This window comes from Stigmatopora nigra, chromosome 10 (assembly GCF_051989575.1).
Source record: "Stigmatopora nigra isolate UIUO_SnigA chromosome 10, RoL_Snig_1.1, whole genome shotgun sequence".
In the NCBI taxonomy this organism is placed as follows: domain Eukaryota; kingdom Metazoa; phylum Chordata; class Actinopteri; order Syngnathiformes; family Syngnathidae; genus Stigmatopora; species Stigmatopora nigra.
In genome coordinates this window covers 9,226,128-9,249,414 of record NC_135517.1, presented here as the reverse complement: position 1 = coordinate 9,249,414, position 23,287 = coordinate 9,226,128, and the positions used below count along the sequence as shown (strand labels likewise).

At 40.8% G+C, this 23,287-nt stretch overlaps 5 protein-coding genes across 8 annotated transcripts; 1 reads left to right on the top strand and 4 right to left on the bottom strand.

The window, feature by feature from the left end:
• Positions 1–3,140, bottom strand: drd5a (dopamine receptor D5a). Its single transcript, XM_077727135.1, has one exon. It carries the CDS (start codon positions 2,689–2,691, stop codon positions 1,315–1,317), a length of 1,377 nt encoding a protein of 458 aa, XP_077583261.1. The 5' UTR covers positions 2,692–3,140; the 3' UTR covers positions 1–1,314.
• Positions 3,141–6,449: 3,309 nt separating this feature from the next.
• otop1 (otopetrin 1) lies at positions 6,450–10,724 on the bottom strand. Its single transcript, XM_077726919.1, has 6 exons — positions 10,340–10,724; positions 9,920–10,056; positions 9,633–9,691; positions 9,380–9,510; positions 7,552–8,462; positions 6,450–6,620 (listed from the first exon to the last, which is right to left on the bottom strand). Exons 1-6 carry the CDS (start codon positions 10,722–10,724, stop codon positions 6,450–6,452), a joined length of 1,794 nt encoding a protein of 597 aa, XP_077583045.1.
• A 1,925-nt stretch (positions 10,725–12,649) lies between these two features.
• tmem128 (transmembrane protein 128) lies at positions 12,650–15,160 on the bottom strand. The gene is made up of 5 exons (XM_077726703.1): positions 14,992–15,160; positions 13,709–13,841; positions 13,426–13,587; positions 13,170–13,277; positions 12,650–13,092 (listed from the first exon to the last, which is right to left on the bottom strand). Exons 1-4 carry the CDS (start codon positions 15,089–15,091, stop codon positions 13,178–13,180), a joined length of 495 nt encoding a protein of 164 aa, XP_077582829.1. The 5' UTR covers positions 15,092–15,160; the 3' UTR covers positions 12,650–13,092; positions 13,170–13,177.
• Positions 15,161–15,914: 754 nt separating this feature from the next.
• lyar (Ly1 antibody reactive homolog (mouse)) lies at positions 15,915–19,182 on the bottom strand. Of its 2 annotated transcripts, XM_077726951.1 has the most exons (10): positions 18,720–19,182; positions 18,528–18,642; positions 18,344–18,451; positions 18,131–18,214; positions 17,770–18,049; positions 17,349–17,627; positions 16,931–17,209; positions 16,727–16,786; positions 16,278–16,363; positions 15,915–16,171 (listed from the first exon to the last, which is right to left on the bottom strand). In XM_077726951.1, the coding sequence occupies exons 1-10, from the start codon at positions 18,842–18,844 to the stop codon at positions 16,034–16,036; spliced, it is 1,554 nt and encodes a 517-aa protein (XP_077583077.1). In that variant the 5' UTR covers positions 18,845–19,182; the 3' UTR covers positions 15,915–16,033. The 2 variants fall into 2 exon arrangements, with proteins under 2 accessions (XP_077583077.1, XP_077583078.1); XM_077726952.1 differs by lacking the exon at positions 17,349–17,627.
• Positions 19,043–23,164, top strand: zbtb49 (zinc finger and BTB domain containing 49). Of its 3 annotated transcripts, none has more exons than XM_077726949.1 (8): positions 19,043–19,400; positions 19,682–19,867; positions 20,181–21,280; positions 21,357–21,403; positions 21,490–21,563; positions 21,640–21,722; positions 21,838–21,999; positions 22,390–23,164. In XM_077726949.1, the coding sequence occupies exons 2-8, from the start codon at positions 19,716–19,718 to the stop codon at positions 23,121–23,123; spliced, it is 2,352 nt and encodes a 783-aa protein (XP_077583075.1). In that variant the 5' UTR covers positions 19,043–19,400; positions 19,682–19,715; the 3' UTR covers positions 23,124–23,164. The 3 variants fall into 3 exon arrangements, with proteins under 3 accessions (XP_077583075.1, XP_077583073.1, XP_077583076.1); XM_077726947.1 differs by having other exon boundaries at positions 19,045–19,361; XM_077726950.1 differs by having other exon boundaries at positions 19,050–19,361; positions 22,408–23,164.
• The last annotated feature ends 123 nt before the right edge of the window (positions 23,165–23,287 follow it).

Here is a 23,287-nt window from a genome sequence, read left to right as displayed (position 1 = left end):
ATGACACCATTCACTGTTTAAAGGACAGTAAGTAATATAATACATTCAGGTCACCTATGTAATACACTGAAGGAGAAGTGTACTCATCTATTCCGGCATTTTTGACAAATGATGCACTAGCGCTGGGGACTCCCTCGTTTTCCATCTGTTTGATTAATTTATTAGCGCTTTGAAATCTTTGGTTATTTAGGACAGTCTGTTCAAATGGACATCCAAATGTAACACTTGTTTTGACAGTGTCCTAAAAATACAAAATTTATTCGCTGAAGTGACAGCTACCACTGATTTAGCTGCTACGTTGTTTTATTTTTTTGTACACTATTATATATTGTCAAGCTTTTTGTGCAATTGGATAATACAATTAACTATCAACGGTTGCCACCAAACTGCATAAAAATCCCCGTAGGAGTCACTTGGAGAGGGTAGAGGTAAACACTTTAATACTGCATTTTGACATCATGTAAAACCATATACAACAACAATTCATTCTTTGAATGAGCTATAAGGCGCTGAAATGACTGCATTTGGGTTAAACTGTCTGGTTTGCACTTTCTGTAAGGCCATTTTCACACTCATAGTAAAGACAAGTCAGAGCTACAAAATAGAATTAAGCAGCGGAGGAGGGTACGTACTAGGATAGGGATGTCAAATACGATTCTTATATTTCAATGAATACAGATTGTCAGAAAAGTCAGAAAAACTAATCAATCGCCCAATTTATTCTGAATCAATTTTATCAATTTTCATGTTCTTGTTTCGAAGAGTAGTTCTAATCTGATGGGTGAAATGAATGAGACAAAAGTTGTAGAAATCACCACTTCCAACAACATTGAACCTCTGAACAAATTAACACAAACATTACTTTTTTAATGGAAATAAACACTAATTTTCTTGTCCTTTTTTCCCCCAGAACAACAAAATCCCAGCAAACTTGGTAGCAGGGTGGCTGGTTGGTGGCAGACACAGGTATTGCCTCAAGTTCCCGTGAGTAGGTCACACAGAAGTACACACACACACACACATTACACTCAAGGGGTGGGGAGTAGTATATCACTGTAGCTTTAGGACTACAGTGACTTGTCGTTGGAATGAAGTATACTCTTGACAGCTTTGGAAAACATCTTAAAAGCTTGGAAAGGGAACCAGAATGAAAAAAAAACCAGCCCCATGAGAATTTTAGGGACAGAAAAGGATAGTATTGTTGACAGCGTGGACCTGACCTGCGAGGAGGAGAACAGACCAACAAAGTGGTTACTAGTACATCCAATTACGGACAGCGGGTTCTGTTGGTGGGTGTTATCGTGGCGGCTGGGGTTAATGTAATCCATTGGGCATGAATGGGGACATCCTGTCGAGACTGATAACAGCCTCACAGTCCTCCAAATCGCACACCGAGTTGGTGGCGTTGTCATTGTTAACAGTAAGCTGCGAGAGCCTGTCAAAAGTCTCCTCGCATTCCACTACATTGGGTATCATGTTGACATAGGCGCTGGCCATCTCCTTGTGGAACATAGTATCCTGGTTATAGGACACTAACTCATTGCTGATGTTGACAGTTTCCACGGGGGTGTTGGAGCAAAAGTAGCGGCAGCCCAACAAGCTGGCAAAGGCTTTCCTAAACTCGGCGTTGAAGGCGTAAATGATGGGGTTCAAGGATGAGTTGGTCCAGCCGAACCACACAAACACATCGAAGGTGGTCTCGCTGACGCAGGGCAGACCCGCATGCTGGTCAGTGGGCGGCTTGTCGCAGAAAGGAACCATGCAGTTGAGGACAAAGAAGGGCAGCCAGCAGCACACAAAGACCCCCATAATCACAGAGAGTGTCTTGAAGACTTTGGTTTCCCGCTTGATAGACGTCTTTAAAGTGTTGTGGTGTTGGCACTCTATTCTGTTTGACCTGCAACTTTGCGCGTGTTCCGCAGCTCTCTCCAGAGAAGCTATTCTCCTAATTTGGATTTGAGCAATCCGGTATATTCGGGTGTATGTCACAATCATAATTGCTACGGGGATGTAGAAACTAATTAACGAGGAGGAGATGGCGTATTCCCTGCTCAGACTGGAGTCACAGTTTTCCTCAATCCAGCGACCTGTGGAGGAATTGCTAGCCCCAGCCGAGACACCCCCGCTGGCTTTGTGCCAGTTGAGCTGGACCGGTATGAATGAAATGAGCACTGACAACGTCCAAGTGACGCTAATCATGACAAACGCCACTCTCGGAGTCATTTTCCTCTCGTAGCGAAAGGGACTGGAGATGGCCCAGTATCTGTCCACACTGATGATGCAAAGGTTGAGGATGGAGGCGGTGGAGCACATGATATCAAACGCCACCCAGATGTTACAGAAAGTGCCAAATGGCCAGTATCCCGCTACCTCAGCCACAGCCTTCCAGGGCATCACTAGCACGGCCACAAACAGATCCGACAGAGCCAAGGACACGATGAAGACGTTGGTCACTTTTGTCCGCAGGTGGTGGGAGCGCAGCACCGCGGCGCACACCAGGATGTTCCCCATGAGCGTCCACAGGATCAGGAGGAAGAGCAAACACCCGGTCAGGGCGCGCAAAACCACGCCGTCTCTCTCGCCGTCGCCGGTCACCTGTGACTCGGTGCCGTTCCACATGGTCTCCCCGCGCGGTGGAGGCGCGGGGTCGGTCCCCTGCACCGACGACAGGTACTTCTCAGGCTTCTCCATGCGCCCGTTCAAGAGGCGCCGCCGCGCGCAGCCTTCGCGGAAGGACGGCCGCGCTCATTAAAACCGCATCGTGGACATGGTGGATGGTCGACGCGCGGTGGGGGTGATGGGGACGCGCCTCCGAAGTGAGTTGCTGGAACTCGGCACGCATCGGCGAGCTCATGCTGCAGCCCCGGTCCTCTCACCCACTCACACAGCGTGAGAGTGAACGGAGGGATTCCCATGCACAATCAGTGCAACTACTGTCAGGTGCATCACGCCTCCTTTAGGCGTAGAGTTACGCACTGCGTTAGAAAGAAAAGGGGGGTGTGGAAAAAGCAACTTTGCCAGGAGATGTGTCCTACCCCGACAAAGGCCGGGAAATGTTCCCCCTGCGCAGAAACCACCAAAAAGGCGGTGGGGAACTGTCCATGGTGCTGAATTCGATATTGGACATGTTACGATTCAAAAGTTTAATTAGGCTGCGCATATTAGATGTCTGGACGATGGCTCTTTGTTCTTGGTGATTTCTCGCGAGGAAATAGCCTTCTAACAATGTTTATTCAATCCTTTTCAACATTGCTTATCCTTGTCAGAGTCGTGGGGTGCTGGAACCTATCCCAACAGACGTTGGGGGGAAAGGCCGACTACATATAGACTACACCCCAGAGTGGTCGTCAGGCGTAGGGCACACAGAGGGACAGACAAAAAAATCGTACAAACAATCTCAACGCCACCGAGTGGGAATTGATCCCACGATTGCCCACACCGAAGTCAGGCAAAAGAACCACTGCACCGCCGAGCGACATTCTCACAATGTGAAGTAGAGAATTAATAATTAATAAGAACAATGGGAACAAGGATTGAGCCCGAGTGAGCCCTACAGCTGGGCAGTCTAATGAAAATCAAAATAGTGGCCTGCAGCCATGTCTTGAGAACCACAGTACAAAATATGATTTATTGCATGGAGATCTCACACAGGAAGACAATCTCCAAATGATTTTGTACAAAATTCAAAAGTTTGCTTTTGCTCATGGAAAGATTTTCTACATCTTTGAGGTAAAAGTCCTCTCTAAACCATATAAAATAAAACAATCCTTTAGCTTCTGGACAATACCTGACAGAAATGCAGAGCTGGGTGCTCATGGTTTGTCTTTCTGTGCCCAGATTTGGAAAACTTTAAAATATAAGTGGCAACTACAAGGATTCTGACAGTCAGTCCAGCCGACTCACCTCCTTTACGCACTGCATTAGAGCTGGGATGTGAGTAAGCCACAATATTCCTGACAGGCTGAACAATGTTTTGTTCTTTCACTGCAGCGGAAGCATTTCGGAACTACTTGGATTTTTTCGTATCTTGGATTGTTTCCCCCCTTAGGCTTTTTGTAATCTGATTTTTTCTTATGTAGAAGCATTCATAAGTAGAGAGGTACCACATGGTGTTGAACTTGATTATGAATTTACCCCCAATCATCAATAAAACACCATAATGGTTCAAAAGGATTTCTTTTTTACTGGCCAGAGTTTAAACAAGCCAAGGCCAGCATGGTTTGTTTATCTTTGTTTGCATGGGGTGCCTGCAGGTGAGTCACATTCACACCAATGGTGAACGCTGAGAGAGGACACGCGATGAATGAACCTCTGCGTCAAATACTACGTGCGTCTGCGCCAAGGCAGAGACCAAGTTACGGCTTGGCCCGCATCACGGTTATTTTTAGACGCGTCTGTGTGCCTGTCAAATCGGTCTGACACTACGTCAAAATAATCCCCCGGTCACCCAGTGCCAAATTCTCTAGAGTAACCTAATCTCGGATGCAATGTCAAGAGGCAGCACACACACGCACGCCATGAGGCTAACCACTGAAATTGTGAATGATAGAGGTGGGGAATGGGTCACTGAAATAAATTACATACGTCTGAAATGTTACATTGGATCAGAAAGCTCCAGCCTTTGTAGGGGAATGCAGCAATTCAAATTGTCCTGGTTTTCTTTCAATTATAATAATATAATAAAATACTTTTTAAGATATATTTAAAGATGGCCCAGTGGGTGAGTGGTTAGCGTGTCAACCTCATAGTTCTTGGGTCCTGGGTTAAAATCCAGGTCTGTTCAACGGTGTGGAGTTTGCATGATTTCCATCTTCAGCACCCCCAATCACCCTAATGAGGATAAAGTCGTTCCTAAAATGAACAAATGAATGATTGTGTACATAGTTCGATATAACATAAAAATACATATATGGACACAAAATAATACCTTCCATTTGGTAATAAAATGACATTTTTAGTAGAAAATATATACCTACATTGTATATAGACTGGGCTGTTGCATTGCAAAGAAATTATCATGTTTGTATAATGTATTTGGTTGTGGCTTTATAGAACGTTTTGACCAAAATCCCAATGATACATGTCAAAAGCCAAACACATAATGACAACTATTTTATCACGGTGTTCTGATTTCATGTACTCAATTTTATTAGTGTACAGCCCTAGTTTTGAGTGAATTCAACGTCAACTATAGTAGTTGCATTGCGAATACATGGTGACACCATGTGGCCGAATTACGACAGTGCAAGACGAGTTGGTAACTGATACAACACATTGGAAAGCCAGTATGGCATAATGAATTTAAAAAAAGATCGTTTATTTTGTCACTACTGTACACAAAATTTCATTTGAGCACCAGTTCATGTGATTTTCACAAAAAAATCATGTCCCAGTCAATGACAGAATGATGATACTGATCCTAAATATATACAAAGATGTTATACATGGTATATTTTCACTGGAAAAGACACAAATGTATGTTTATGTTGGCACATGATGAGATGGTGGTATGTTGCACCACATTGAGAACTTTCACTGTACATCAAATTATTGCAAAGGCATTTTAGCCTATCAGACCATCATTGTTTACATTGACTAATATTTGAGGATACAATATGAATGAATGCAGCATGTTCAAATTTCACCCTTAAAATAAAACATAATGACACCTTTGTTCCGCCAGCATGTTGAATATGAATTCTAAACCTAAACACGTTGAGGAAGTTTAAAAAAAACAAAAAAAAACTGCAGTTGTATTTCAACAGATTTTTTTTGGATAAAATATAAATTTAGCATTGGAATGCAAATTTGGGGCAGCCAAATGGTGAGTGGTTAGCACGTCAGGCTCACAGTGGGGGACCTGGGTTCAAATCTAGGTGGGTCCAACTGTGTAAAGTTTGCATGTTCTCCCTTGGCCTGCGTAGGTTTTCTCCGGGTACTCTGGTTTCCTCCCACATTCCAAAGGCATGCATGCAAGGCTGATTGGACACTAAATTGCCCCTAGGTATGAGTGTGAGCGTGATTGGTTGTTTGTCTCCTTGTGCCCTGCGATTGGCTGGCCACCAATTCAGGGTGTCCCCCGCCTGGTGCCTGAAGGCAGCTGGGATAGGCTCCAACACCCCCCGTGACCCTAGTGAAGATAAATCGGTGCAGAAAATGAGATGAGATGAGAATGGTAATCTAGCTCTCCATTGAAACCAAATGTAAAAACTGATGCACGATTTTGAGAACTCTTCTTCCAAGACAAAAATATTTTGTGGGCCATTTGCACATGAATGTATAAAATGCAGTGCTATTTTGAGATTTCTTGTGGGAATCAAGAATTAATGTTGAAGACGGAATGTTGTCTTGGGCACCATGGCTTACTTTCAAGTTTGGTGAGTGTTTGAGCCGTGAAACTCTTGAGTAGTCAGAATTGGCCAGTCTTATTTTATATTGTTGCGCTTTTGTCAGACGCGACGGAAGACCTCGAATAGAGAAGCAACTGAGTGCATGCGATAAAAAAGGTTTAAAGGAACCGCAAAGTTGAGTGTGGTAGTCCATATGCTGAAACCGAATGCCTCCTGCTCCAAACCGTTTTCATACTGAGGTCGACAACCAAAAGCAGGGAGGATCCAAAGCTGGGAAGAACATAGATTGTTAGTATCAGGGCCTCATTACTGAATATTCATAAGGATTAAGACATAAAGTTTCTTTATCCTCTATAATGTCCCCAACCACAATTGGAACAAATAAGACTGCTTAGCCTTGTGTAATACGATTCAAAATATGTACTCTTTCCTGGAAGTAAAAGAACACTGTATGCTGTAGCATTTTTTTAAGAACAGTAAGGCGCATCTATAGTTTGCCAATGAGCTGGAAAACAAAGAAACCCTTTCATTGAGATAGAGCTCAACATAAGAAAACTGATATCTTGCCTCAGTTAGATAGCATCAAAATTCACCATAAGCATGTTTACTCATCTATTCTTCCAGAACATGATTCCCCTTGCTGTGTCAAAATGTCAGTTCATGGATAAAATTGGTTTTAGGGCTGGTGGGAAAAGTCAGTAAGTCTACACTTTCTTCTTTTAAAAACTATTTATCAATCGCAAAAACTTCAGGTGTGAACATCACGTAAAGATTAACATTGCCTTTTTATGTTTTTACTGGGAAAATGCACTCCACCAATTTTGTTATACGCAGCTGTGTAATGGCAATTAAGGCTTTTGATTTGACATGGCAGAACCACCTTGTTCTAGCACTTTTTTTTCCATCTGTTTGGCCTTGGTAAATTCACCCTTTATCTTTTTAAAAATTGCTTTTACTCCATTATCTGCCAAAAATTGCCAACTATTTGTGTTGATGTGCTAAGGAAAAAGAAATAGTATGACTATTACTATGCTGACTAGTGAAATTTTGTGGTACCATGTTGACAAGAAATTATTTTGATGCAATTTGTGGCATAAAGGTGATCATATTCGATTGGTGCTGGAAATTGTGGGGTTTCATGGTTCATATATTTTGCCATATTTAAATGAAAGATCATCGTAAAATGACATTGATTGCTTACCGAGATGTTGCACATAATCAGGAAGACAGAAATGTTCTTCAGGATTTGCCTCTTGAAGTTTGGAGTGTCGGCCACTTGGTTTCCAAAGGGCGTTGGCACCTCAGATGATGGTTCCCTCGGACATTTGTACACCTTTCCACTCTCTTCCTGCTCATTTTCCATGGCGACACAAGCCCTGTCGGGTGTGTCATAAGCTCGGTTGAAGATGCCATTGTAAGATGGGGCCAGAGAGGAAGTCACTGAGAAGATTTCAGGCGAAGCTACTAATTCGGGGTCACCCCGCCCGGCGTTTTCCTGCCGGCGGTACAGAGATTCTATGATAAAGAGATTCTGGATGCACTTCTCCAATACAACGAGCAGAGAATAGATTAAATTGGTCCATCGGTAAGGGGGGCTGCTGGTGGCTCCCAGCACGGCCACGATGCTGCACCAGGACATGAACCATGAGCCGATAGATGATCCAAAAAGCAGCTCTGTATCCAGCTGCCTGGAGGGGTTCTTTGAAACATCTGGTGCTATGTGATCTGCCCGATATATAAGCAAACCTGAAGCACAGGCAGAACACATAAACACCAGCATGACGATCCCGTAAATGTAGAACATGGAAATTGCTGAGCGCCGTGTTTGAACTGAACCCTCCACGTGGGTTATGTAAACCACCAGAATGCCAATGGTGCTGGCAAGGGCAACTAGGCCCAGAATGGGGCCTAGGGTCAAACCTTGGGTTTTGGTAGCCAAGCGTTTCTGGTTAGAAGAAAAGTCCATTGTCCTCCCAATGTTCTTCCACATGACAAAGAGCATAGCCGAGACAAAGATGTGGTACTCGATGTTGAAGGGATAGAGATAGTAGAGGCTGCTGGAGAACATGGAGCAAGTGCTAGTGGTGCAGTTACACTGAGGCTCATTGTGAACTGCAAATACAAAGAAAATGGTTGGTTTTAGGATGACTAAACTGTCAACTACCACTAATAATAATAATTTATAATGAGCACAGATGAGTGCTTGTGACAGGTGGCAATTGGTGTCATAACCCAAACATTGAAATCAATGTCCACTTTGCATCAAAAGTGACATTGATTTACTTTTACATCATTTCATAGTCCTTCATATTGATAACAGATGTCATGTCAAGATTATGAGCTGTCCTATGACATTGTGGCAAGACCCATTCAAACAACGTGTATTTCTTTCTATATGTATCAAAGTTCCCCTGCCATCAAGTTTGTTTAATTTTATATTTCTAAATTTATAATCAGGCTTTACCTTGATCAAGTTAACAAGACCATTTTAGGCTGAAAGTCCCTCAAAAGATCACCTTCACAAACTTAGCCATGTAGCCTCAACCGCCCCATACCCTCACCCCCCTCCCAAGGGTCACCACGACAGAGCTGCCCTCTTTAATTAAAAAGGGAACAACAGTCAGGGGTGCAGCCAGCCTCACAGTCGGCCGGATATGAGGAGGAGTACCTGAAGCCCACAACCCTCAGCTTAGATGTATCAGTTACTGTAATTGCAGCACCCTTGAGAGTAAGCAGCCTGGGATAAAGCCGTGTGAGGTCAAGAAGGGGGTTGCCAAGCAGGGTGGCAATGGCTCAAGTGTGTAGTAAAGGCAGGGGAGGAAACCTCAGTACGACACAGTGCATGGCCTGAAACCTAATCGAGAAATGTTTGACACGAATAAGACCTGCCGGGCCGGCGAGTTCACCTGGCTTCCTCTAGTAAACCCTTCTCATCTTGTTTTTTTCTTAGAACCAATGAAATGTGCTCTCAATTCAACTATTGTACTTAATTTCCATGTACCGTCCAACAATCGATCCTTGGTCCTTACCTATAGTGAGGTTTTCATATCCCAGAGCAGAGAGCCTTCTCTTATGGTTGTTCAAGAAGTGCTCGGCTTCTGACATCACGCCACTGGACCAGAGGAGAAGGTTGGTAAAGACTGCGTGGATTACACCAAACCTGAGATGGCAAAGTATTTAAAAGCAAGGTTTGTGAAAAGTGCATGAATTTTATTAATGAGAATTTAAAAGACGATTCCACAGTCACGTGACAGCCAATTCAGTAAAAAAAAAAAAACATACCTCTCTAATGTTTCAAAGCTTTTAATGACATCCTTGATGTGAAACCAAAGAAAGTGCACCTGTAAAGAAAAACGTAATTCACTTCAGCTGAAAAGAAGCCCGATGAATACCAGAACAATCATAGGAATACATAACTAATATTTAATTCAATTGCACAACATGAACAAACCTCTGAAGATATTGACACACAAGCTCACATGGCCTTCACTTAAAAAAGGCACATTATGGTACCACCTAAACTAGATGATTGCGTGCCACTTATCACTTTAATTATCTTTTAAACTTACCTGTGAGATAGTGTGACTTGCATGGATGACGGGGTAAACCCCAAGAATAGCCGACACACAGCCTTGATATCCAACATAATATCCAATTCGGAACACGTCCATAATCATGGAGAGGAGTGCAAGAAGAGTCAAACCTCCTGATGAGAAGATCAAAATGAAATCATGCTTCATGCAATATTCAATTGTTTGGTGTTATCCTCCCTGGATGTTGAAATACGTGGCAAGTATATGTCACTTGACACAATACAAACGTGACATTTTTTCAGAGGTAGCCAGCCATAAAATAAGAAAATGATCAGTAAAATTGTTCAGAATGCCAGAAAAAAGGCCGCATTCTGACTGTAAGTCCAAAATTTAGTATTGTGAGCAGTTTCATTCATGCAAGTATTGAGCATTGCAACATCCTAAGGTGGAACTCACCTCTGATCCAGCATGTGGTGGCATGGACGTCCTTCTCTGTGCGTGTGTTCTTATGCCTGCGTCTCACTATCATGTACCACAACATCCAGACAAGCTGGAGTATCATGAGGCAGGTGAGAAATGACAAAAGGTGATCTTCCTTGACAGATGGGTTGTGGTGGGCCAGGGCGAGCATAAGTGCCGCTCCAATCAGCAACACGTTGGTCCCGTATTGTCCGCTCAGAATCTCGGCGTTCTTTCTCGGGTAATCCTCTGCCAAATTCAGCTTCAGCTTTGTCCAAATAGTTTTTTCGTTCTCGGAGCTGGACGACGACGACGAGCTGTTGCAGTATTTATTCAGGCACATAACATCCAAGCTGTTGTGCTCGACCATTGTGGGAGACATGACTCTATTTTGTGTGGGGGAGTCAGGAGAATAAGAGCTGGCTATCAGGTGTAGCCTTGTGTTGTAAGAGTGTACAAATACTTGATTGTACTGAAGTACAATTTTCACATATGCGTACTTCACTTCCACTCCACTACATTTTACAAGTAAAATGTGTACTTTTTCCTATCCATCATCTTCTCTCATGACTACAGAAAATCACTAGAGAAAACTGCTGCTGGTACCAAGCGAGCGATGCACCACACAATAATAAAATTGAAGATAGAAACACCTAATGCTGACTATGCTGCTCGTACAACATCTCAGCAGAAGATGCTGAACAAGATGAGCACATTTATCAGAACGTTGTTTAGGCATATGGGGAAGGTGCTGCAAGCCAGGCTAATGTGTGCAAACTACCATCCGTCCACATGCTGATAAAGTAAAGGAAATAAATTAAAAAAAATGTAAGTACATCTGAAGATGGGGTTTTCTATTTCAGTAGACTACAACGTTGTGTCTTATACTTCATAAACATGCATTCTAAATAACACCCCACAAGTTAACTTTAACTCCGACCCAAGTAGTGCTTTTACTAGTATATTGATTTTAAGCAGGCTACATTATTTAAAAAAATACATTAAAAAATAAATATAAAAGCGCTCCTCTTTATGCGTCGGTGCGCACTTGAGTTGCCAAACAAGAAACAAAAACAAAACAAAAAATACAAAAACTAAACTAAAAAAAGACAAAAACAAAACAAAGATACAAAAACAAAACAAAAATACAAAAACAAAAAAAAGGCACCTTGCATGAAAAAGGCACATTTAGTAGAAATCAAAAAATATCAACTGTAGATTTTCCATCTCACAATTCGTTCTCATAAACATGGATTTATCCCCCGTCGAATTCAATTAAGTATGTCCCTGCTATTGTGCGACATTCTTCCCATGTGGCGTTCAGGTGTTTCACGCCGTACTTTGAAAGCAGTGAAGTCCGAGTAAAAGTTCCACAAAAGGCATCTAAATGGCTGCAAGTCGTGCAGCTCCGGTTGCACGCGAGTTTGTGATGCTCGTGATGGCAGATCGCAAAGCTTTCAAAGTTGGGGGGGAGGTTGGGTGGGGGATCAGATGGACAAAAGTATACGTGTGAGAGGATATCCGAGGGGATAAGCTATTTGACCTGAAGGGCGGTGTGTTAAACTTTGATTAAAGAGGGATGAATTTATTTGTGAGCAGTAGAGGGGTGCTCCTTTTTAATCAGTCTTGTATTTTTACTGTCTAAAATAGGAGAGCATGCATCATTAATTAATTATGCATAGATCCAGCTCCTGTAAATTGTGTAGTCCCATTTCTGTCACCTATATTAGTAGTTGTAAATGGATTATACACAAATGGTAAAGTTAGACAAAAAGGTGTTAGTGTTTTTGCTAATGTTTGCCGCATTCTCGTCTTAAATCTCTCTGCATAGAATAAAAAGGGAAAAAATATCAACGACAACACGTGGTTTTGTTTTTTGATTGATTGATTATCTAATCATTGTCAATTGTCGCTTTCAACAGGGAAAACATGACGACATCCACCATTGTCCCCAATATGTTGATTACATTTTAAATTGATTAGATTATCTTTTATTTGCAAACTGTCAAGTTCGATTTCACACATAACAAAGCGGATGCATAACAATAGACAGGAAAACTATAAATTACTCATTGATGACTGTATGTTTACTTGTGTAGAACTATTAATAATTGTGGTACCCAGTTCAGTACCATCAAGTTGTTCCCAGAGGAAGTATCATCATTCATTTAGTGCCGTTGAGTTTACGAGAATCTTGAGCCTTGTATATCCAATCGTATTGCGAGAACTGCAGAGGTTTCGACCCCTAATTAGAACAGGAACTGTAACTAGTTTTATAGCTCAGGCTAATAAAGAAGAATCAATGGATTTTTTTCCAAGTATAAAAATTTATTCATCTTTATTAAAGAAACAAAAGACTTCCTTAGAGCATCGACATTCTCCAAAAATAAACTGTATGTTGTTAAAAATGTGGTCTTGTTCAACAGTATCTTGAAACTTCATGCATCTTTGTATTCAGTAAAGTATGTTCAGTATTTAAAAAAACAAAAACAAAGCAAAAACAGTTAGCAAAATAATAATCATCAAGAATGCAATGTAACAATAAGCCTATTTCACAAAATGACGGGAATTAAATTACTTCCAGCATAATTTAATTCAAACCAAAGTAAACGCTTTAACAGGAGTATTATCAATAAGAGGGTGTCACTTTACTCAGCAGATGCATTAAACCAGGTGAAATAGTGAAATAGGCCTATTGCTGGATGCTGCCATCAAGTAGGATGAATGTTGGAGTGGTTCTTCATCATCACCTAGGTGCATAATGTGAGATTTAAAAAGAAGAAGAAAAAAAAGCTAATAACTAAGTTGGAACATAAGTAATTCTTACTTTAAAACTCATCCAAGAAGAGAAATCAGCATGACCACACCCATGAACTGCGTGAAGAGGATGAGCGGAGTGAAGAAGGACCAGACAGGCCAAAGAGCAATGTTGAAACTGGAAAGAAATGATATGTAATATGTATTACAAGTTAAAACCTAAACTACAACGTGTCTGGTAGAAATGAGTGATCACTCAACCAAGCACAGAGAATTGTAATTCTATGCAATTTTACATTTTATTCGACTATTGTTGACAGATGTACCTGCATGATGCAGCAATAAAAGCAGCAGTGGTAATGGGAGGGATTGTAGGGTACTCTTGGTCATAGTGCACAATTCCTTTAAACCACTCCAGGTAGCCAATACAAAATGTGGCGAGACACAGGCAAATTCCAAGGAGCAGCAGGCCCACATTAAACCACCAACTGAAATCACATTTTCAACATTAACAAAAATAAAACTTTAAAATATACTAAAATCATGAATAGAGCAGGGAATTATTTTTTTCTTATGCAGGGATTATTTAATTATTCAGCACTAATTCACCTTTTTATAGCATCATTTCCAATGATGTGGCGAAAAAAGTCTGCATAATGGGTAACAGCAATAGCTGCCAAAATCCAGAAAACAGAATGCTTATTAATTCGAGGGAGCGGCTTGATATCTTTTCCTTCTGGACCTGAAACACAAATATGTAAAAGTCAACCTCTCTCCTCGATTAAATTATTCTTACAATATAACCCCAAAAATATATGCTATTTCCAAGGAGCCCAATTTGTAATGTAGAAAATGTGAAATCTTATTATTTTACTGCAATGGAAAGGCCGGCTCTTTTCGGACACTGGCTAATTGGGTTAAACATATCATATGCCACTTCTGGCAGGTGAAGACATAAGCATGCTGGTCCACTTGTTCACAATGAACTCAGTGGCCTGCAATGTAAGTTGGTGTCAATGACCCTTTTCAGTCACTTCCACCGGTAGAATGTAAGACATACTGATACTATTATACCAGGGTTTAAGAAAAAAAATCCCTTAAAACATGCATACGTACACACTGTACAGACATGCTGAAGACAGCGAACTGATCAGTTATAGTGCTTCTATGGCGACGAAAGCGTTTACAACTAATGTACTAACAGTACTATTCAGAAAACTTCCTTGATTTGGAATAGTTTAATAGTGGCAACTGGCAAGATCATGAGTCTACTGTGTGTAGAGGTCAGCTTTTGAAAGTGTGTTCTTGTTTTAATTCTTAGTACACCGTGATACTGTTATGACTTGGCCCCCAACAGTCCTTAAGAATTGTCACTTGTCTCACTTGGTTGCTTTGCTTTTTGGACACCCCTGGTTTATACACTTATAGTAAGAATGACCACTGCATCGAAAAGGGATCCTTCGGGCGTGGTTTCAGTGAATGTTTTCTCAGTCAAAACAATCAAGAATTGCTGGATTTCAGCCAGGGAAGCTCTCAAAGACAACATTGTTCACTCGTAGCCTTAGAAAAGCTCATGTAACCCAAGCAAAACAACAATCAACTTTTGCAATGTTGTAAAACTTTGCTGGCTAAATTCTGACAGCCATGTCTTACAGCTGATGGGCTACATTGGAAAAAAAGACAAACAAACAAAATAAAAAACCCAAAACAAACAAATACGCATTTAAAAGGTGCGCGAAGATCACGATTGTGATGAAATAATGACCCGATCGCACCATTTAACCCAGAATACACCTGAAATGTAGTTAGTTGTACTAGTCAGTATACACCTAGGAAATACGAAACAGTAAAAATAAGGAGGATCTCAACTCAAATTAAATGTGAACACTTACACTTATCTTGTTCAGCCAACGAGGCTTCAGCTTGCATTAATAGCTCTGCATCTTTTTTGAAACGGTTTCTCAGTGTTGCGAATTCACTTTCATTCAACATAATGAAAAGCTAATAAAAACGAACCACAGCATTAAAACGCACTTCCTCTAGTTGTAGTCGCATTTTATGACGTCACACAAGCGACTGGTGTAGTTTTTTGGTGATAGCACTGAACTGCCCCGGAAATGTGTGAACAGTATTGCAAATAGATGAAATTGGATATATAGTTTCGACATCACAGGGTCCAAAATAAGTATAAGGGAATACACCTCCAGAAAGTTTATGGTCACACTATTAATCCAAGAATCCGATTTTGATAATCCAAACAAAAATTGGTTTAAACATTTAAAATCAATACTATACAATGTCCCATTTCAGGACACTACACTACCAAAGTACAGGCAGACTTGGTAACAGTTTCACTAATACCCAAAGTATGCAATCTACAATTGCAGTTTAGGAGCAGAGCAAAGAAAGTGCATCTGTGTTAAACCTGGGATTAGAAATGCTTCATAAAGCCTATTTCCTACTTTTGCTACCTGTGTGTATCCTGCACATTCTAGCAATGAAAAATCAGGCCGCATCAAAAATTCACCTTAGGCTACCATCATCTTCTATGGCGCTTCTGTTTGGCTAGCCTGATGAACTTCATAGCAGATGCTGAGGAATGTGCATTAACTTTGTCCTGTGTAAGAGTCAAATTTACCTCAGGTGCGCCTCTCTAATTCCCCTTCCCCCACAAAATCCAATCCTACAGGTAAAGTACCATTTCCCTGCCTTGGAATGTTGAAAAACGCCACCAACTCTCAGATTTGTCATTTTCTGCATGAATGAAATACTGGCAATGTGTTGACGACAGCTTCAGTAAGGACTACAAGACTACTAAAATAACAAACAGTTTAATACTGAAGATCCAGTATCTTTGTAAAGAAAAATGAATAAATCACATCCTGTAATAATTTTGAACATTAAAATGACATGCCATAGAGACTATGTGCTAGTTCATATTACAAGACTAACTGTGTCCTCCGAAACTTTAAATTTGGGATTGTTATTGATTTTCTTGTTGAAAAGTTCAAGGGCCTCCTCCTTTGTCTTGCAATTCCCATCGTCAGCGGAAGAGAAATAGGCTGCAATAACCTGAAAAATGAATTCAAATTTTGCATTATACACAAAACATTATCAGAGCAAATTATGGTCAGAGGGCAATCAATGGTAAATACTTTACACCTAGATCAATATTCACCTTTTTCTTGAGTTTCTTCACTCCCAATTCTTGTTTTGGTGAACTTCTCAATACTGCCTTGATAGTTTCTTTCCATTTGAAGATACCTATGAAGTATTCGAATACACTTATTAGCACTGGTGATGCAAGGATTCTGTACGACAATGACAATACTACTCAATTTTCTGAGGTCCACAATTAATACGCGTTATAGCTTGCTGTTGTTAAAAGATAAATTGTGTCACGAAAATACTAGCACCGTCTAATCATGCATAAAGGTAACCCCACCTTCTAATGTACCTTATATATGGAAAAAGTTTTAAAATGTCATTCATTGAAGGTGCACCTTATAATACGGTGTACATTGTAGTACAGAAAATAAGGTACAATATAACTGTCACAAAAAGTCCTCCTTGTCATATATATACACATACACACACACGACGTCTTGTGTCAAATAAAGAACATACCTTTGGAAGCTGCTAAAGGATCACTCTGCTCAGATAAAGTGGCCTCCTCTGTTTGGGCAGCTGGGGGGGAAAAATCAAGCAAGAAAGAACTCAATTGATTGATACAAAGTTGCTAATATAAAGAAACTGTACATATTGGTAGTTTCCTCCACATATAACACCATGTGTACATTGAATTTATGTATTCCAGTATGTATGACTTACTTTTTACTTTCTTGCTGGGCACTTGCTCATGGTTCTCATTTACAGTTTCTTCACATTCACGTAATCTCTTTTTTTCCTTCTTTTTCTTTTTGGCCACTGGTTCTTCCTCAACTATAGGCATTTCTGTCTTTTTTGACTCTGAATGAACTTCCCCATTTACCTGTTGATGGGCTTCTTGTTTTTTTGACTTCTTTTGCTTCTTGTTTGAATGCCCATTCTGCTTTTCGTTATCACTATCAATTTCACTTGGAATACTTGGAACTTTGTTTTTCTGCTCAGCTGGGGAAAAAAATAAAGCAAGAACTCAATTGATTGATACAAAGTGGCTAATGTAAAGCAACAGTACATATTAGTAGTTTCCTACACATATAACACTATGTGTACATTGAATTGATGTAGCCCATTATGCATGACTTACTTTTTATTTTCTTGCTGGGCATTTGCTCATGGTTCTCGTTTTCAGTTTCTTCACGATCACGTGATTTCTTTTTTTCCTTCTTTTTCTTTTTGGCCACTGGTTCTTCCTCAACTATAGGCATTTCTGTCTTTTTTGATTCTGAATGAACTTCCCCATTTACCTGTTGATGGGCTTCTTGTTTTTTTGACTTCTTTTGCTTCTTGTTTGAATGCCCATTCTGCTTTTCATTATCACTATTCATTTCACTTGGAATACTTGGAACTTTGTTTTTCCGCTCAGCTGTGGAAAAATAATCAAGCAAAAACTCAATTGATTGAAAAAAAGTTGCTAATATAAAGCAACAGTATATGTTAGTAGTTTCCTACACATATAACACTGCATTTGTACATTGAATTTATGTAGCCCCTTATGCGTGACTTACTTTTTATTTTGTTGCTGGGCATTTGCTCATGGTTCTCGTTTTCAGTTTCTTCACGATCACGTGATTTCTTTTTTTCCTTCTTTTTCTTTTTGGCCACTGGTTCTTCCTCAACTATTGGCCTTTCTGTCTTTTTTGATTCTGAATGAACTTCCCCATTTACCTGTTGATGGGCTTCTTGTTTTCTTAACTTTTTTTGCTTCTTGTCTGAATGCTCCTTCTGCTTTTTATTATCGCTATTAATTTCATTTGGAGTACTTGGAGCTTCGGGTGCAGAAGCGGGCTATGAAATTATAAAGTAATTAGTATTGAGAGAAAATATCTTCAAGAAAACTTGCAAACTATGGCATTTACCGTCACTTACAATCTCAGACGTTGAGGTGAGGATGGTCCATATTTCTTCTTGTAGACTTGAGTCGTTAACCCGTAGACTATGATCAAGCCATTTCTGATGGAACATTTCACAGCAATTAGATCCCACTGGCAAAGTCCTGATACTCAGGACAACTATTCACACAAAGGTATTCAAATGAAGCATCCCATCTTTTGACATATAAATTCCAATAATTGTACCCACCTGAAATTTTGACTTTGTTCTTGGAACATTGTCAAAGACAATGACATCCCTAAGCACATTTTTCACCTTCCGATTGACTCCTGGGTCGTTGAAGGCTTCTTTGATTTTCTGAAACAACAGATGATCCTTGAGTGAATATATCTATTACCAAACAATAACATTCAGCGCAGAGGTTGACTTTCACCTGGATCCATTTATCCTGTTTCCCACATGTTTTCTTTTCTTTTGCCTCATAGCCTTTTCCTCCATACTTCTGGTCTTCGCTGATGCATTGGAAATGCAATTTATACTCCTCACCGCTTTAAAACACCACAGCAAGAACATTAACGAGTATTTCGCAATGAAAAGCCAAGTGTAAATAAACACTAATGTTTACCGGAACTCTTTTCCACAGTCAATGCAAGACAGAAAAACCTGGCGGCTCCGGCACTTGAACACGTGGTTTTCCACATGGGCTTTCTTCAAGGACTCGCCACAAGAATTGCATGTAAAAAACACCATCCTAAACGACTCCCTTGTCTGCGTACACGTAGATTAAATTTCGAGTACTACAATATACTCTCTTCCTAGTTAATGGCTGGTAACGTCGATTGTATATGCACTGATGGGAACAAGTCTTAGCCAAAAAGGTATATCACGTTACTTACAACAAAACGTTGTAATCAACTACATTCAAAACGCATGAAATAACCCGCGGCGGATTATAAAAGTAAAAAGTGTTACCATAGTCCGCCAAATCTAACTGTATACCTTTACATACTCTTAAACATGCTGCAATCTAGAATTGCGAACATTTCAAACGTCCGTAAGTGTACACGTAATACGAAAATAGGTTCCGACCTTTCGGACCCCGGGATTTCTCAATTTGAACCGGCGGTGTCATCAACAATCGCCATAACCATCACTGGGTGCATTATATGTTTAATTCTAATGTAAAACGAAAAAAGACAGACGTTTTATTTATAAAGAAGCAAGAATTACGAACCTAAGGATGAACCGAGGAAACGTTGGTTGAGTGGTGAGTTAAATATCATAAAAGAGGAAAACTCCCTCAAATGTATGTTGATTTTTAATCCAAAAATAGCGAAAAAATATTGAGTTAGCTTTTCAGTCTTGTCAGATATAATTAAATTTGTGGTGTATTGCATATCAAATTAAATTGGTGGCTAAGATCTGTAGTTAGCATGCTAGCTTTTTCTATCTATGTGTGTAGAAGAATACAAGCTGTTATTACAGTCATGTCTGATGCCAATGCAATAGGGGTTTAATATATGTATTATACATTAGAGTAATACAAGTCCTTGACTTAACAATGTATGTTTTCTTTACTTCCGCTAGTTTTATGAGCAAGTGGTTCTACAGATGAGTGAGCATGGACACACAATCCAGCCACAGCTCCTACTTGCTCCAGCAGCTCCAAGAGCAGAGGATTCAGGGAATGCTGTGCGATTGCATGTTGGTGGTCAAAGGGGTCTGCTTCAAAGCCCACAAAAATGTGCTGGCAGCCTTCAGCTCCTATTTCAGGTATGTCGCGTTCATTGCTTTAGTGCTATATGCATCAGAAAGTTAGTTGTGCAAGGAAATTATATGGCAGTCGTGCCAAATATTTGCAAGATATTTAACAAAAAAATAGTAGTAGGAGGAGAAGTAACTATACTATACAGCAGTTTTGTTGTTGTTAAAAAAAAACGTTTGCCTCTTCTATAAGTGCCTGTACTTTCTTATGTAGTATACGTGATTATTTTTGTCCATGTGCAATACTTAACAACACAGGCCTACTTAAGATATGAGTAAAGTGCAGATTGCTTGTAATAATTTTCCTTCTTTATTTCTTCAGATCTTTATTCCAGAATTCCCCCAGTCAGAAAAATGAAGTCTTCAATTTGGTTATCCAGGATGTGAGTGGCATTGGCCAAATATTAGACTACATGTACACCTCCCATCTTGACATCAATCAAGATAATGTACAGGCACTCCTTGACATCGCTCAGTGTTTGCAAGTTCCAAACGTCTTAACCATGTGTAACACATTCCTCAAGCCTTGCCCCCCACCAGTGGAAATCCCATCATTTTCTCTACCAGCCATGTTGACATCGGATCATGACTGCCTCCTCGGAAGCAGCCTGCCTAATGATGTGGACCTCCAATGCCCCACTGAAGTACCAAGACCTAGTTTCATGGAGCAAACAAAACGAATGCCTCTACCTGTGACTAACAGCACCCCAAGTGACTCTGGTAGCAGCTCCCTGCCACCAATAGAAAAACAGTTAATACACGCTTACAAGCTTCGCAATTTCAACAGTAAGCAGTACTTCAAACAAAGTGCAATTCAGGCCTCAAATCGAGGACCAGGCCCTTCAGTTGTTGTGGAGGAGTCACAGTGTGAGCTCGGACTCAATCAGCCTGGCAACAACTCGCATTTATCCTCAGGAACTGCAGTTCAGGCCACCCCCCCTTCCACATCCTTGGCAGCTGACAAAAGCCACGTTTCTGCACTGACACCCTCAGATAGTTTAAACACCCCCAGCTCTGAGCACGCAGACACCATGCTCAATGTCCCAATGCGCCCAAAGAAAACAGTGTATCTAAAGAAATACAACTACCTACGTTCGCAAAAGGCTTTAGAAGAAATGTTTGCAGAATCAGTCAGCGAGCCCCTCCTCATCTGCCCCAAAAGCACTCATCAAGAAGATTCTGCCGTCCATATTTCCACTCAAGAATCTCCTGTTGAAAACCTCATTACTGTCAGGGAAGACCCACCTAAAACACTACCAGATGCTGAAATTCTCAGGCCGCCACCCACAAACCAAGAGGAGCAAAGACTGCAGACTGTACCCGAAGCACTACTGCCAACGGGCCATAAATATTCCTGCAATGTGTGTGGGAAAATCTTCAAACACCCAAGCAACCTGGAGATGCACAAACGCTCACATACCGGTAATGCAATGCCTCTAAGCAACTTAATACAGTGTTATAATTCTAACAGTATTTTATTGTTATAACCATTCTGCAGGTGAGAAACCCTTTGAATGTAACATTTGCGGGAAGAATTTTTCACAGGTATTTTAAAATCCTCAAATTGCAAATTGCAGTTAGCCCTCTTCATTTACTTGTTTTAATAAATTTCCTTTTTTTTATGCTCCGAGGCTGGAAATTTACAGACACACCTGCGGCGGCATTCTGGAGAGAAACCCTACATCTGTGAATTGTGTGGCAAATGGTAAATAGCGTCATACAAACACTTTTTTCACATCATTTATTACATGTATGATGTGAAATTGCCTACCTCTACCTAGCTTCACTGCATCTGGGGATGTCCACCGTCACAAGGTGGTGCACACGGGAGAAAAGCCACATCTATGTGACATATGCGGTCGAGGTAGGTCATACCTCTGAACTTCTCCAATTGGCATCATTTCCACAGGAGCAGATTGAATGGGAATACTTTGTACTTAGTTATATGGTGTAATTTATTCTTCTTTAATGTTTGTAAGGATTCAACAACTTGAGCAATCTCAAAGAACACAAAAGGACACACGCCACAGACAAGACTTTTACTTGTGACCTGTGTGGAAAATCGTTCAACACACACAGGAAACTCTTGAAGCACAAAGCCTGCCACGGTGGGGAGAAACCACACAGTTGTGCCACCTGTGGTAAGTGGATATATTTTTTGAATCAATATTTGCAGACAGGTGTGCATGCGCAGAATACACACAAAAATTTGTTCCGCTTTGGCATAATTAAACCAGCAAACTACAGTGCAAAAAGAGGGACACGTCCAAGTATTAGGTACAAAATGAAAACAATAGTAGTGACCCTTTTACAAAAGATATCAAATCAATGCTCAATTAGATTTAAGTTATTTTGTTAATGCTTCAAAATTATTGGTCTCCAGTTTAATGTCCATGTAATAGTCCACCCATTCATTACTTCTGCTTGGGTGCTAGACAAGGCAGGATTAGTGAGGGATTCATGAACGTAAAGATTGATCTCAAATAAATGCTCAAACAGAATTCTCTGCTGTCTTGTGACTGTGTCATAAGTCTTCTCCACCCGTGCAGGGAAATGTTTCGTCGGCTCAGGAGACTTGCAGCGTCATGTCCGCTCTCACACTGGAGAAAAACCCTACCGTTGCAGCACCTGTGGAAAAAGCTTCACTCGTTCAGCCATGTTGCGGAAACACAGTAGCATGCACTGCAAGGGTGCAACAGCTGATGGCGCCATAACGGACAGTTCTGAGCAGCCACTGAGCTCAGAGGCAGGCCTCTCGCTGAGCAAAGCTGTGTGCCAGACTGATGTCATAAATGAACAGACTTATTCTGCTCTGATGCCTCACGGGGCACCCGAGAAGCCATCACCACATCTTGTTTCACCCCCAGCACCCCATGTTGAAAGTCCACCTCTAGGTATACAACTTAGTCCAGCATCTACCCCAACCTCCCTTCCTGAGCTACGATCCCTCGTACCGCACCATCTCCTTGCTTCGTCCCATCAGGAGAGGAGCACTGCACTACCTGGCTCGGATCAAATGAAGCTACCCAAAGCACATGTTTCACCAGAGGTTGAATACGGACCCTATGACGAGAATGGACCAATGGGAAGTGAGATGGGAAGAGGTTTGTTAGGTAAACCTTATCTGCCTGTTCAAGAGAACTACTGTCCTAGTCGGTCTAATAGTGGCTTGCATAGGTCCAGTGAAGGCAATTTCATATCAAGTGTAACCTTGTGGGGCATTGCAATGAAAACCTTGCAAAATGATAATGAAATGGATCAATAACAGTTTACAAATAAATGACAATCATTTTAGGTGATCACAAATATATGTTGGCTTTATTTTATTTACTAATAGTACTTCTAAAACATGCCTAACATTCAACCAATCTAGGCAGTTTATAAAGACTCAAACAACATAGTAGTCACTTGTTAGTCAATAAAGCCAGT